At 43.8% G+C, this 12,930-nt stretch overlaps 1 protein-coding gene across 1 annotated transcript in view; it reads right to left on the reverse strand.

Moving 5' to 3' along the window:
* SHPRH (SNF2 histone linker PHD RING helicase) overlaps positions 1-12,930 on the reverse strand; it is a 1,609,144-nt gene that overhangs the window by 1,125,996 nt on the left and 470,218 nt on the right. The window contains exon 12 of the mRNA XM_044068807.1: positions 5,420-5,583. Coding sequence (XP_043924742.1) covers positions 5,420-5,583 — 164 coding nt within the window. The remainder of the gene's footprint in view (positions 1-5,419; positions 5,584-12,930) is intronic.

A 12,930-nucleotide genomic window follows, 5' to 3' on the forward strand; every position in this document is an offset into this window, starting at 1 on the left:
GGAGATGGGCTTCCCCTATGCCCCTGGGGCAAAGCTTACAAGAAGCTGGTCAGTTTTTCTGAATGGTTTATTGCGGTCCAGAGTGTATCTGAATTGTCTGTGCACGTCTAGTGAGTGTAGAATTCTTTCCCCCTTGTTTTGAGGGTTGGGAATGAAGGTGGGGAAGGCATATGGCCTGGTTAAGGGTCACATCAGATACCAACTTGGGCATAAAGGAGGGATTAGTCCTCAAGTAGACTCTGTCTGCATGGGAAATTATGAAGGGCTCAACAGACATGAGAGCTTGAAGTTCTGAGACCCTTCTGGTTGAGGTGATAGCTAGTAGGAAGCAAGTCTTCCAGGAGAGGTATTTCAATTCTGTTGAAGCAGCAGGTTCGAAAGAAGGTAAGGTTAGTTTCTCTAATGCATAATTCAGGTCCCAGGGAGGAGAAGTAGGTCTTCTGGGAGGCCTGATATTAGAAGCCCCTCTGAGGAATTGCTTAATCAAAGGGTGAGAGAAGAGGGGTGGGTCTGAATCATAATGGACAGAGGTGGCCGAGGCATGGATTTCAATAAAGGAGAAGGAGAGGCCACTATTGAGCAACTCTGCTAAGTAATCCAGGATAAAAGGGATGGAAGGCTGGGAGGTAGTGCCCCATTTTGATGGTTTCCAGGAGCAGAATCTTTTCCATTTTCCTGCATAAGATTTTCTTGTGCTGGGCCTTCTGGCCTCTGTGATGATGTCCAGGACCTATTTGCTTAACAGTGACTTCTTGCTAGTTTTTAGCGTATGAGCCATGCTGAAAGTTTGAGAGTCTGTAGGTCTGAGTGCAGTACCTTCCCCCTCTCCTGGGTCAGGAGGTCTGACCTTAGGGGAAGCAGCTTTGGGGGCTGTAAGGTCAGACTGTGTAGTAAGGGGTACCAACACTGTCTGGGCCAATCTGGAGCGATGAGGATGGCCTTTGTTCTCTAATCTCTTATTTTGATCAGAACCTTGGGAATAAGGGGCAGAGGAGGGCATGCGTACACAAAGAGGAAGCTCCAGAAGAAGGTCAAGGCATCCACCTTCCACGCTCGGAGGTGATACTCCCTGGTACAAAACGTGCAGCTGGTGGTTGAAGTGCGAGGCAAAGAGGTCCACCTCTGGGGTCCCCCACTCCTGGGTGATTTGCAGAAAGATTTCTCTGTGGAGCTGCCATTCGTGGGTGTCCAGTAAGTTTCTGCTTAGGTGGTCTGCCAGTGTGTTGTTGATCCCTGGTAAGTACTGGGGCAATCAGGTGTAGCCCCATGGAGGTGTCTGTAAGCCATAGACTCATGGCTAATCTGCACAGGGGGGTAAGATTGGGTGCCCCCCTGCTTGTTGATGTACCTCATTACTGTGGTGTTGTCTGTTTTTCTAAGGAGGATCCCTGGCCTGAGATGGGGTTGGAAGTTATAGCGTTTTGCACTGTCATCATTTCTTTCTGGTTAATGTGCAAGTGAAGTTGCTGGGCATTCCAAAGCCCTTGGGTACACCTGCCCGCTAGGTGAGTGCCCCAAGCTATGTCTGAGGCGTCGATAGTGATGGTCTGGCCAGAAGGGCGGAAGATGAAGGGAAGACCCTTATTCATAGCACATGCCTCTGCCCACCAGAGAAATGTGTCCCTTATGCATGGAATCAGTGGGAGAGTGGTCTCTAGGGACTGAGAGTACTGACACAAAAGGTTCTTTAAGTACCACTGAAGCTTTCTCATGTGAAGCCTGGTGAGAGGGATGAGAAGGATGCAAGATGCCATATATCCCAGGGCTTGCAGGACCTTCCTCACAGTGAGGTGACTTCTGGAAGCCAGTTGGGTGAAGTAGAGAGGCAGGAAGCTCTGCTTTTCTGGGGATAGGAAGGCCATTAGGGTTTCTTTGTCTAGCACAGCTCCCAGGAAAACAATTATCCTGATGGGGTTTCGCTTTGATTTTTTCTCGTTGATGGTGAACCTTAGGGAAGTTAGGAATTTTTTGACAAAGAGAAGATCCTGCAGCAACTTTTCTTTGCTGTTCGCCTGAATGAGGCAGTCATCCAGGTAAGAGTAAATTTGTATATTTCTCTGCCTGCAGAATGCTATAGCCAGGGCCAAGCATTTGGTGAGTATTCTAGGAGCAGTAGATAAGCCAAACGGCAGTGCAGAGAACTGAAAATGCTGATAGCCTGCTCTGAAGCACAATAATTTTCTGCACGATTCCTGGATGGGGATGTGGAAGTAGGCATCTTTTAGGTCTAGTGTCACCAGCCAGGCATTTTGTGTGAGCATAGTCAGGAGCTGCTGCAAGGTTAGCATTTTGAATCTGGGGACCACTAAGGAGGTGTTGAGTTTGGATAGATCCAGGATAGGGTGCCAAGTGCCCTCTTTTCTGGGAACAAGGAATAGTCTGGAGTAAAAACCTTTGCCTGTTTGATCTGGAGGGACAGGTTCTACTGCCCCCTAGGATATTAGTGTTTTTACCTGTTTTAAAGCCTCTGCCCACTGTTTGCTGAAATTCAACTTCTGTTAGCGAGCTACCGCCCGGCACTCGTGCAAACTGCTTCTCCTATGGGCTCGACGGCAAGAAAGACTGATGTAATGATGTCAGCTGCCTAGCTTTATAGTACTGACGACCTGACGTCAGACTACAGATGACAGCAGCCGGCGCACAAAAACACGGAGTCTGGTATTTGGGCTGGCTGAGGGCTACCACAGCAAGGATAACCCACAGGTGATGACTGCAACAGTGAAACACAAAGAACATCTGCTTTTCCTGGTCATGGTTCCTTCGTGTTGCCCTTTTTGCAGTTTCTGATATTGGAACTAACCATCCATCATGTCCAAGGGTACCATTCATTCATCCTACATGCAAGGTCATGACTATCTAGAAATTTCACAACTGGAACTTGATGCTAAAATTACCAAAGGCAAAGATAGGATAGAAATTCATTGTCCCCCTTGGTATTAAAAGAAATGGGACTAAAATTCATGGCCATGTTCTAAATGTGGAACAGTCCATACAGCTCCAGTGAGAAGTGTAGTCAGGGTATGTGTCAAGAACTCTGCAGGGACAGCTTGGTCATTTGAAAGAGTTTTTCCTGGGGAAGAAACTGAAAGATTTAAGTTGTGGCTGCTGTGAGGACACCCACACACCACTCCAAGTTAAGGCAAATAAAGAATAGGCCTGATATAGACAATCCTGGAAAGTAATCAGGACAGAGACTGCAGGGCCACTATGGTCCCCAACCTGGAAAATACCGCTGGAACAGCTCATGGCAACAAGACCTTATACTGGTGGGCCTTTCTGTATCTGTAAGGAAGTTTCCTCTTCTGGGGGGGGGGGGGGATTTGGAAGAAATAGTGTGTGAAATGCTAGATAAAAAAGTCCCCTTACCTGGTAAGGGCCTACTTCCTTCTTTAGAGACCCTCAAAGTCTGAGAAGCTCATCTGAAGAAAATCTCCCTTAGAAGGCTAGAAGGGGCAGGTAGTATGGTATGCCTAAGCTCATTTTTAAAGGAGGACAGCATGAGCCTCTTCACTCATTGTAGGTAAATACCTGAGCCTACCCCTCTAACAATGACATCGGTGTAGTCAATATTCTCTGTACAATGTCATCTCAAGAACCTGAGCCTTAGGACAAGTAGGTCAGTTGATGGACCAGCCTTAATGAGCCAAAGGAAAACATCCTCTTGACTACTCAACACTTTAAACTCCTTGACAAGCATTACGGTGGACAGATGTTGTGGCTTTGGAACCTGTGGAGGAAGGCAAAGATCATATAGCAACTGGTTTTAGGATACTAAGAGAGACATTAGAGGTAGCTGGAGTCTCACAGAGAGATACTGACCTTTTCGTGGGCAAAGGAAATGGCATGCAGTTGCTTCCAGACTACAAAGACAGTATTCTTTAGCAGAGATTCCATAGAAGTGATAATACAAAGTCCCCTTCTCTTTCTTCCTCCAGATACTCCATTTATGCATATCCAGATGGGAGATAAGGCCACAAATTATCCTATAGAGAATGTTCATTAAGTTCTTAGAGAGTTCACAAATGGAAGATATCTATGGGGAGGTCTCACTGCCCTTGTTAATTTTAGGAGTAAAGGTCCATGGATTCTCTGACTCCCTTCTCATGATGCAGAGGGAGAGGAACAGCCTTCTCAATCCTACCATTGGATTGTGGGCTCTGCACTTATATGTTTGGAGAGAAGCATGCTACAAGCAAGTGCTGAAGGTCAAGCAATGTGGCATAAATGGTAAGGAATACACCTGCAAAGCCAAAGGTGTTAGAAAGAAATGAGAGGTCAGTGCAAGGACTGGTGCAGACATCATTTAATTCTCTCCTAAAGTGTGCTCAAGCATCTTTGACAACTGATCTCACGATGCAAATAACCGCATAATACTGAGGCCTAAGCTGCAGCCCTGGTGAGGGAGGACAAGATGGATCTTTCCCAATTTGGGACTAGTGAAAAGGCTTGAGAAGACGATGCCGCAGTCATGTGAGTTTGATCAAAAAGCACCTGCTGGGGGACTTCAGGGACAGCTACTTGGGCAAGGATTGATCATTTGGAAGCTCTGGCCACTCAACTAGAGGATGAGTGAAGTTTATCACTCAGAGTACACCACCCAAAGTGGCTACTGCAGAAGATATTTTCACTGGTCTCTTGACAATCCACTGAAAAAAGAGGATAGGCGTGAACCGAAGCCCTCATTTACCAACAGGGAGCTGACAATATGCACCTTATCTCGGGGATGAATTTACCTCCAGGAGGGATTGACCAGTGTTTGTTCTCTACTCATGTACAGGAGCATATCAGGGACCTGCTTATTACTGTCTCATGTGAACAGCCACAACCACTACTACCTTACAAAATATATTGTAGGGCTGGGGTTTTCCCCTTCTCTGTCTTTTAATACAAGAAAGATGCCCTTCTCTGTCTTGAGGTATTCAGAGTGAAATGTTGCACTTACAGCAGTGCTTTTGTTGCAATCTTTCCCTAGTACAAGTGCAGGTCTTGCTGAGACAGAAACACTACAATGGCTTGTAATTTTTAAGTGTCTTGTAAGAACTTTCCAGTGACAGAAGTTAGATGTGTGACGACTGCATGAATGGCAACAAAGAAATGGTGGTAGCAGGGGAAAAACAGACTTCATCTAGTGTGTGTGACACCATGGCATGGACAAGCAGAATGTGCACATGACTAAGCACAACCGCTAAAAAAAAAAAAAAAAAGAGCTGGGGGATCACAGGACAGGAAATCCCAACCGTATCCCACTGAGGAGGGCTACAATACAGGATCAAAAGATACAAAAATACAGACACTCAGTACAGTATGATGAACATATGGTAGTCTTGAGCCAAGTTAAACAAAAACTATGTTTTAAATACTACAGACTTAAAGTGCACACAGACCACACATGAACTTGGTGCTACAAACTTTAACTTACCTGATCTAAAACATCCTTCTTTGCTGACCGCCACATAATCTTGGAAATCAAGTTATACAGGTGGTGATGGTTCTTCCTGCAATAAGGTCGGTATAGAAGTTGATCCCACCAATGTCTGACCCAGTAAGGGTCAACACCAAGAAACAGCACTAATCCATATAAATCTGGATAAAAAAATAAAGATCAACAAACAAGTTAACTCACTTCTTCCAGTGGAGGTCTGGCAGTTTCCACTATTAAAGTCCAATGGATGGAAACCTCTGCCTTATTATAATAATCAAGCTATGTCCTTCTCAGTTCAAGTGCTCATACCTCTAGAACTGCCAAGTGCTACTAAATACATGTAAATGGCACGCTTTGAGAAAGCTCTCATCTGTATGTCATAAACTGGATTTTATAAATTACAATAAGCATATTAAATAGGTTCCTATTACCTGATCAAACGTTTAGGTTAGCGAATAGTGAACACAAAAAAGGAATTCCACCAATGAATTTATTAAAATTAAGCACTTTGATCTGCCAAATAGCTGGACTTCTTCAGAAGTTAGTGGAATTCCTGTGGTTGCCTTTTTTGTGTTCACTCAAGGTGTTATTTCCGTTCTAGGTTAGCGAATACCTAAACTCTGATCTAGTAATAGCGAAAGCAAAAAAACACAAATGCCGATTTAATGCAGGGAAAGAATTCCCATGGCCATTATGCAGATTTTTGCCCATTTCCCCACTGTACAACAATCTTGGAGTTGGTATATTTAGTTAGGGGGGGTGTAGGTGCATATCCCCCATCGGGGTGTGTGGGGGTCAAAGCCCCCCTCTTCATTTTGGTTTAATTTTTTTTTTTTTTTTTGCGGCCGAGGGAATTAATTCCCTATGTTAAATCATCCGTTTGCTGTTTTAATTTTTTGATATTACCAAGTCGACGTTTAGGTATTTGCTAACCTAAACTTTCGATCGGGTAATACAGAAGCTATTAAATATCAATTTATTTAAATCTACACTGTCAGTAGCCACAAACACACTTGCACACGCAGTTAATATTTTGTTCATCCACCTGTAAGCCTTCATAAAAGGTTAACCAGTTCTGTCTGCACTGCTTTGTTATTGAGGTATTTAGATTAATATGAAAACAAGGATCATCATCTTCTTTCGGCCATTCCCGTTAGGGGTCACCACAGCGGATCACATGTTTCCATTTCTTCCTGTCCTCTGCATCTTGCTCTGTCACACCAACCACCTGCATGTCCTCTCTTACCACATCCATAAACCTTATCTTAGGCCTTCCTCTTTTCCTGTTACCTGGTAGCTTCATCCTTTTTCCCAATATACTCAGCATCCCTCCTCAGCACATGTCCAAACCAATGTAATCTTGCCTCTCCGGCTTTGTCTCCAAACCTTCCGACCTGGGCTGACCCTCTAATATACTTATTCCTAATCCCGTCCAACCTCGTCACACCCAGTGCAAATCTTAACATCATTAACTATGCCACATCCAGCTCAAACTCCTGCCTTTTTGTCAATGCCACTGTCTCCAACCCATATAACACAGCTGGTCTCACTACCCTCTTGTACACCTTCCCTTTCACTCTTACAGGTACTCGTCTGTCACAAATCACTCCTGACACTCTTCTCCAACCTGCTAGTACTCTCTTCTTCACCTCTCTTCCACACTCACCGTTACTCTGAACTACTGACCCCAAGTATTTAAACTCATCCACCTTCGCCACCTCTACTCCTTGCATCCTCACCATTCCTCTATCCTCCCTCTCATTCACACACATATATTCTGTCTTAGTCCTGCTGACCTTCATTCTTCTTCTCTCTAGAGCATATCTCCATCTCTCCAGGGTCTCCTCCACCTGTTCCCTACTCTCACTACAGATCACAATGTCATCTGCATGTCATCTACTCTTTCCCATAACTTCATGTTGTGACTGATCAATTTAATCCCTCTGTAGTTACTACAGCTCTGCACATCACCCTTATTCTTAAAAATCTGTACCAAAGCACTTTTTCTACATTCCTCAGGCATCCTCTCACTTTCTAAGACTTCATTAAACAATCTGGTTAAAAACTCCACTGCCATTTCACCTAAATACCTCCATGCTTCCACAGGTGGAAAATAGAGATAAACAGCATATGAAAAAAAATTAATTTCTCTTCAGCTGTGACAGTGGGGTTAACCCAGTCAACAAAATGCAATAACAAAACTATAGCAAGAACTGAAGATGAATGACTGTTTCATCACAGCCCATGTCTGTTACTAATGGGGGGACTTTGTCCTCAATGAAAAGTCTTCTTTCTCCAAAGAAGGCAACAAGGATGGAGAAGTCTTTGCTTTCTTGGAAGAAAACAACAAGGATGGAGAAGTCTTTGCTTTCTTGGAGGAAGTGGTACCTGCAGAAGAGCAGACTTTGGTTCAGGACATACTGGGCTGGCAATGGCAGTAAAGGCCAAACTTACTTCTGAAGCTGCACTGTCTCCTGCAACATACAGGGTGCATGCATAAACCTGCAGTAACCCATAATCAGGCACTGAATTTGCACTTGTACTGTTAATCCTGGTCCATGCACCAATGAAGGTCTAGTTTGTGGAATTACCAAGGAAAGCTCAGCTTGGAGTGATACAAGCATCTAGCTTTGTAAACTGCTGAAACTGTTAGTAACCCTGGCCCCCTCTAAAAAAGGGCTGTGACCAGTGGCGTTAACCCAGTCATCAAAATGCAAATAAAAATGCATACATAAATAGATCTAACAGTTCCAGTTTTAACAACAAAACAAACTGTGACTGTTCGGCTACTGAAACTAGTCTACAAGTAATCAGTTTTCTTTGGTGAAGTAGATTCTTCTGAGACCTGACTCAGTGATGAGGACTTGGTCTTGTTCTGTCCCTCACTTGCAATGACAACTGCTCTTCATCTACCTTTTTTAAGAAGCTGGGGCATCTCTCAAGTTGAAGTGTTCAAACGTGCTACAGTACAGGTATCACACAGACCAATACTGTTTTTTCCCTTCTCACCACCCACTTCTTCCTCAACATTCTGATCTTTAAAATTATCTGCAATACTTAAAGTGAAACCTTCAAGTTTTTCTTAAACTATTTTCCTCTCCCTAGTTTCACTTCCTAAAGTACTTCATTTCACTTTACTTGAGTAGGTTTTGCTTCATTCTCTAAATTCTACTTCACAAAGCTTTATCTAAAGTAAAGACGTCAACATTTTTCTCTAAACAGCTTTGTTAAATTGTTTACAGTGTTCAAAACAAGTAAAAAAATGTACAGTTATCTATGTAGAGTTTGCCTACAATCTGAGGGCATTGTAAAACTACAAAATATGAAGCATAACTCTAAATATAGCTGCTGCTGTTGTTGTTGTTGTGACTTTTGGCTTAGGGGTCGCCACAGCGGAACTCCGGTCCGCTAATGTTTGGTAGTGGATTTTTACGTGCCGAGTTACCAGCCCTGACGCACAACCTTCAACGAAGGCACGCCCATTCACGCATGCCTCCACACAGAAGATGCTCTAGCTGAGAATCGAACAAAATTAAATACACAGGCTTGAAAATTACTGACTGAAAAATTAATCCAGAATTAACAAATAAACATCTCACAAACAGAAAATGCAGTCAAGAGACAGTTCAGTTGTGGAGTATGCTTACCATAACAGCACAGGTCACCCAGCTGGCCCAACTCCCAGAGCTCTCCTGATGTTTTATCAGCTCCACACCAGTGCAGTGGCACAGCTATACATCCTTGTCAAAAGGGGCGGTCAACATGTAGTATCAGTAGTTATTTTTTGCTACCAAAGACAGGGGGATACAGCCAGTTGGAAGAACAGCCCATTCCTTTAGCCCTTTTTTAAGAAAAAATCAGAAAGAGCCTCAGATGCAGATCTTGAGGCACTCAGGAGGTGTCTGCATGAGTAGAAGTATTTTTTCCATACTACCCACCCCCTGGTGCAAAATAAGTGAGAGAGGTGGTAATATGAGTATTGGAACTAGGAGATACTTTGTCTAAACGTATCAAAACTCAGGAAGGAGAAAAAAAGAGGATGCTGGTTGGGAGCAAATACTACAACAGTGATCCATACCTCAACATCTATTGTCATGCTGAACGCACTTACACAACTGTGCTGCACACTCTGTATAAATCCATTCATCCTCAACTCCTTTTTTCCCATTTTGCACATGCGGTCGGAGTGTCACTTCAACAGTGACAATTATCTCAAGACAAGGTTTACATCATTGTTGCAATATAAATCAGCAAAAAAGTCTTTCGGCTTTTCCCGGTTAGGGGTCACCACAACGGAACTCCAGTCCGCTAATGACTGGCAGTGGATTTTTACGGTGCCAAGTTGCCAGCCCGACGCCCAGCCTTAAAAGAAGGCACACCCATCCACGCATGCCCCTACTACCTGCATGTCTTTAAATGTCACTCGACTGTGGGGAGGACATGCAGACTCCACAGAGAAGGCGCTCCACCCAAGAATCGAATAGGAGAACCTCTTGCTGTGAGGAGACCATGCTAACCGCTGTACATATTAGAAAATTATCAAAGCAATGCAAGCACACAGTACTCTGGATTAAAAAGGAGGGCAGACTTCTTCAGCTCCCTCCTTAGAGGTACTAATGATACTAAAGTATGCCACGCTGGATGGTAGTAGCAAAATCTACCCAGCTTCTGGACAGGATGTTTGATGTGTAATGCCTACAGTAGGTGGGGTTACAGGACCAAACAGTTACCTCACAAATGCTTTGAGCAGACATATTTTTGAAGAAAGCTGCTGATACAGAAGTTGCCCTGGTAGCATGGGTTGTAACATGTCCTTATAAGGATGTAACATATTTTTCATAGCAAAATAAGATGCACCCTGATAACCCTTTAGAAATGGTTTGCTGGGTCACTGGTCTGCCTTTTTCCTGCATCAAAACACACAAATAATTGATCTGTTTGCCCAAAGTCCACAGTTCTGTCTGCACAGCATCTGAAGAAATTATCCATGCCTAAAAAGGCAGTATTCTTTAGCTTTTTCAGCTTTTGAATAACATTACATATAGCTGAACAGTCTAATTAAGACACACATCTGCAACAAATTCTGGCATGAATGAAGTGTTGGTCACAAGGCTCATCCTGTTCTTGTGGACCACAGTAAAGGGTTCCAACCAAATGAAGGCTTCTAACATGAGATCCTTCTGGCTGAAGTAGTAGTCACTAGAAACATTCTTCCAAGACATTTTAGAATGGCAGAAGCCAAAGATCCAAAGGGATCTAAAGTGATTTTTGCTAGTATAAAACTGAGGCTACAAGGTGGGGAAAATAGCTCTCTTTGGTGCACAAAGTTGTAGCAACCACTTAAGGGACTGTTTAACTAAATTGTGGTTTACCAAATGGGGATTCCAGAAAAGACAGCTGTGACTAAGAATACACACACTTTATATTAGAGGAAAAGGAGAACCATGCTAAAAAGAGATCTGACAGAGTGATACTCTTTACAGACCCTGGGTCCTGTTTGATATTGCTGTACCAAACTGACAATCTCCTCCATTTTTACAGATGAGATTTCATAGTATCAGGATTGTTAGCTTATTTCATGATGTTGAGTACATGAAAAAGTATTTAACAGGAATAAGGGTCAGATCATTCATGCAGTCAGTTTGAGTTTTTGTATGTTTGAGTATAGCAAGGAAATTGCATGATATGTTAGCAGGTTGACAGGCTGAAGAAGATTGTAAGGAAGCTCCTTAGGTGCATTAGCAGAGAAAACACAATGCTGCCTTAGCTAACACACGGCCAAGTAGGATCACTTGAGGCCGCTCCTCCCTTACCTTCTGCAGAACCCTGGGCAGCAAAGGAGGAAGAGTACAGGCACAGTGGAACAGGCTCTGTTCAAGGGAAGGGAAAGGCATCCACTGCCCAAAGCTCCCAATACGGAAGACATGAGCAAACTGCTGGAAGCTGGTGCTTTTCAGGAGAAATGAATGGGTCTATTTCTGGTACACCCATTCCCTATGGACTTCTTCAGTTACCATTCATAGCTGTTGGCTGAGGACTTGTTGAGTGTGTTAACCATTTGGTTCAGATCTGAATGAATATAGGATACCCTCATGGCATGAAGGGCTAAATCCCAAGCCTGCATGACTGTCCTGCACAAAGGGTAAAGAGTATGTACCTCCCTATTTGTTTACATACCACATCACTATGGCATTCTGTGTGGTCAGATGAAGGTTTCCCAGTTGCTAGGTTGCACAGAAGGCTTTGAGCGATGGAACCACAAGACACACAGCCATGATACTGATATGCTTAAGTGAGATTCTGGAGACCCTCAGCCTCTGCACCCTGTGGTCAGTGTGTGTGTGTATGCTCTCCAATGTATATATACCACATATGCAAATATGTCCTGGTTGTGTACTCTGACTTAAGATGCCCACCAGGCAAATTCCTTTTGAATACATGGGACCACAAGCATTTCTTTCTCTAGGAGGCAACTATGTTGCTTCCACAGACTCCTTAGTCCCAACGGATTTTCTTCATGCATAAACCTGCCAAGGAGTCCATCAATACGGTGGAAGACATGTACCCCATGACCATCAGAATGTCTCATATTCTCGCAGTTGCCCCCTGGGTCTATTAGAGAAAAAAGGCCTGGGCAAAACTAAACCGGTTGCATAATAAAAAGGCTTGGAGGAATAAGGATCAGGTGTCAAAGGGGGCTCACAAGAAACCCTTGTATTTGCTGGGAGTCAGGCTAGACTTAAAAAAAATCAGGGAAAAACGTTAAGATTCTGAAGACAATGGCTGGTGAATTACATGTCCTACCACAGTACTTTCTCTGACTAAGCATGAAGTCAGCAATCATCTACATAAGATACACATGGATGACTTTTGTCTTCAGAAATGCTATCTTCAGGAATAGGCATTTTATGATGATACTGGGAGAGTGGAGGAAAATGCACACAGGTGGATTATATCTTATGTAGAAGGACCAGTCTGAAGGAGATTGGAGACTGTAAAGTGGTGGCAGGAGAAAGTGTAGTTAGGCAGCATAGGATGGTGGTTTGTAGGATGACACTGGTGATCAAGAAGAGGAGGATGAGTGTGAGGGCAGCACCAAGGATCAAATGGTGGAAATTGAAAAAGGGTAATTGTGAGGTGATGTTCAGGGAAGAGTTAAGACAGACACTGGGTGGCAGTGAAGAGTTACCGAATAGCTGGGTAACTACAGCAGAGCTAGTAAGAGCGATGGCTAGAAGGGTGCTTGGTGTGACATCTGGAAAGAGGAAGGAGGACAAGGAGACCTGGTGGTGGAATGAAGAAGTAGAGGAGAGCATACAAAGAAAGAGGTTGGCGAAGAAGAAGTGGGATTGTCAAAGAGATGAAGAAAGTAGACAAGAGTATAAGGAGATGAGGTGCATGGCAAAGAGAGAGGTGGCGAAGGCTAAGGATAAGGCGTACGAAGTGTTGTATAAAAGGTTGGACACTAGGGAGGGAGAAAAGGACCTGTACCGATTGGCTAGACAGAG

This window comes from Protopterus annectens, chromosome 1.part0, assembly GCF_019279795.1.
Source record: "Protopterus annectens isolate FY-2018-M chromosome 1.part0, PAN1.0, whole genome shotgun sequence".
NCBI lineage: Eukaryota > Metazoa > Chordata > Ceratodontiformes > Protopteridae > Protopterus > Protopterus annectens.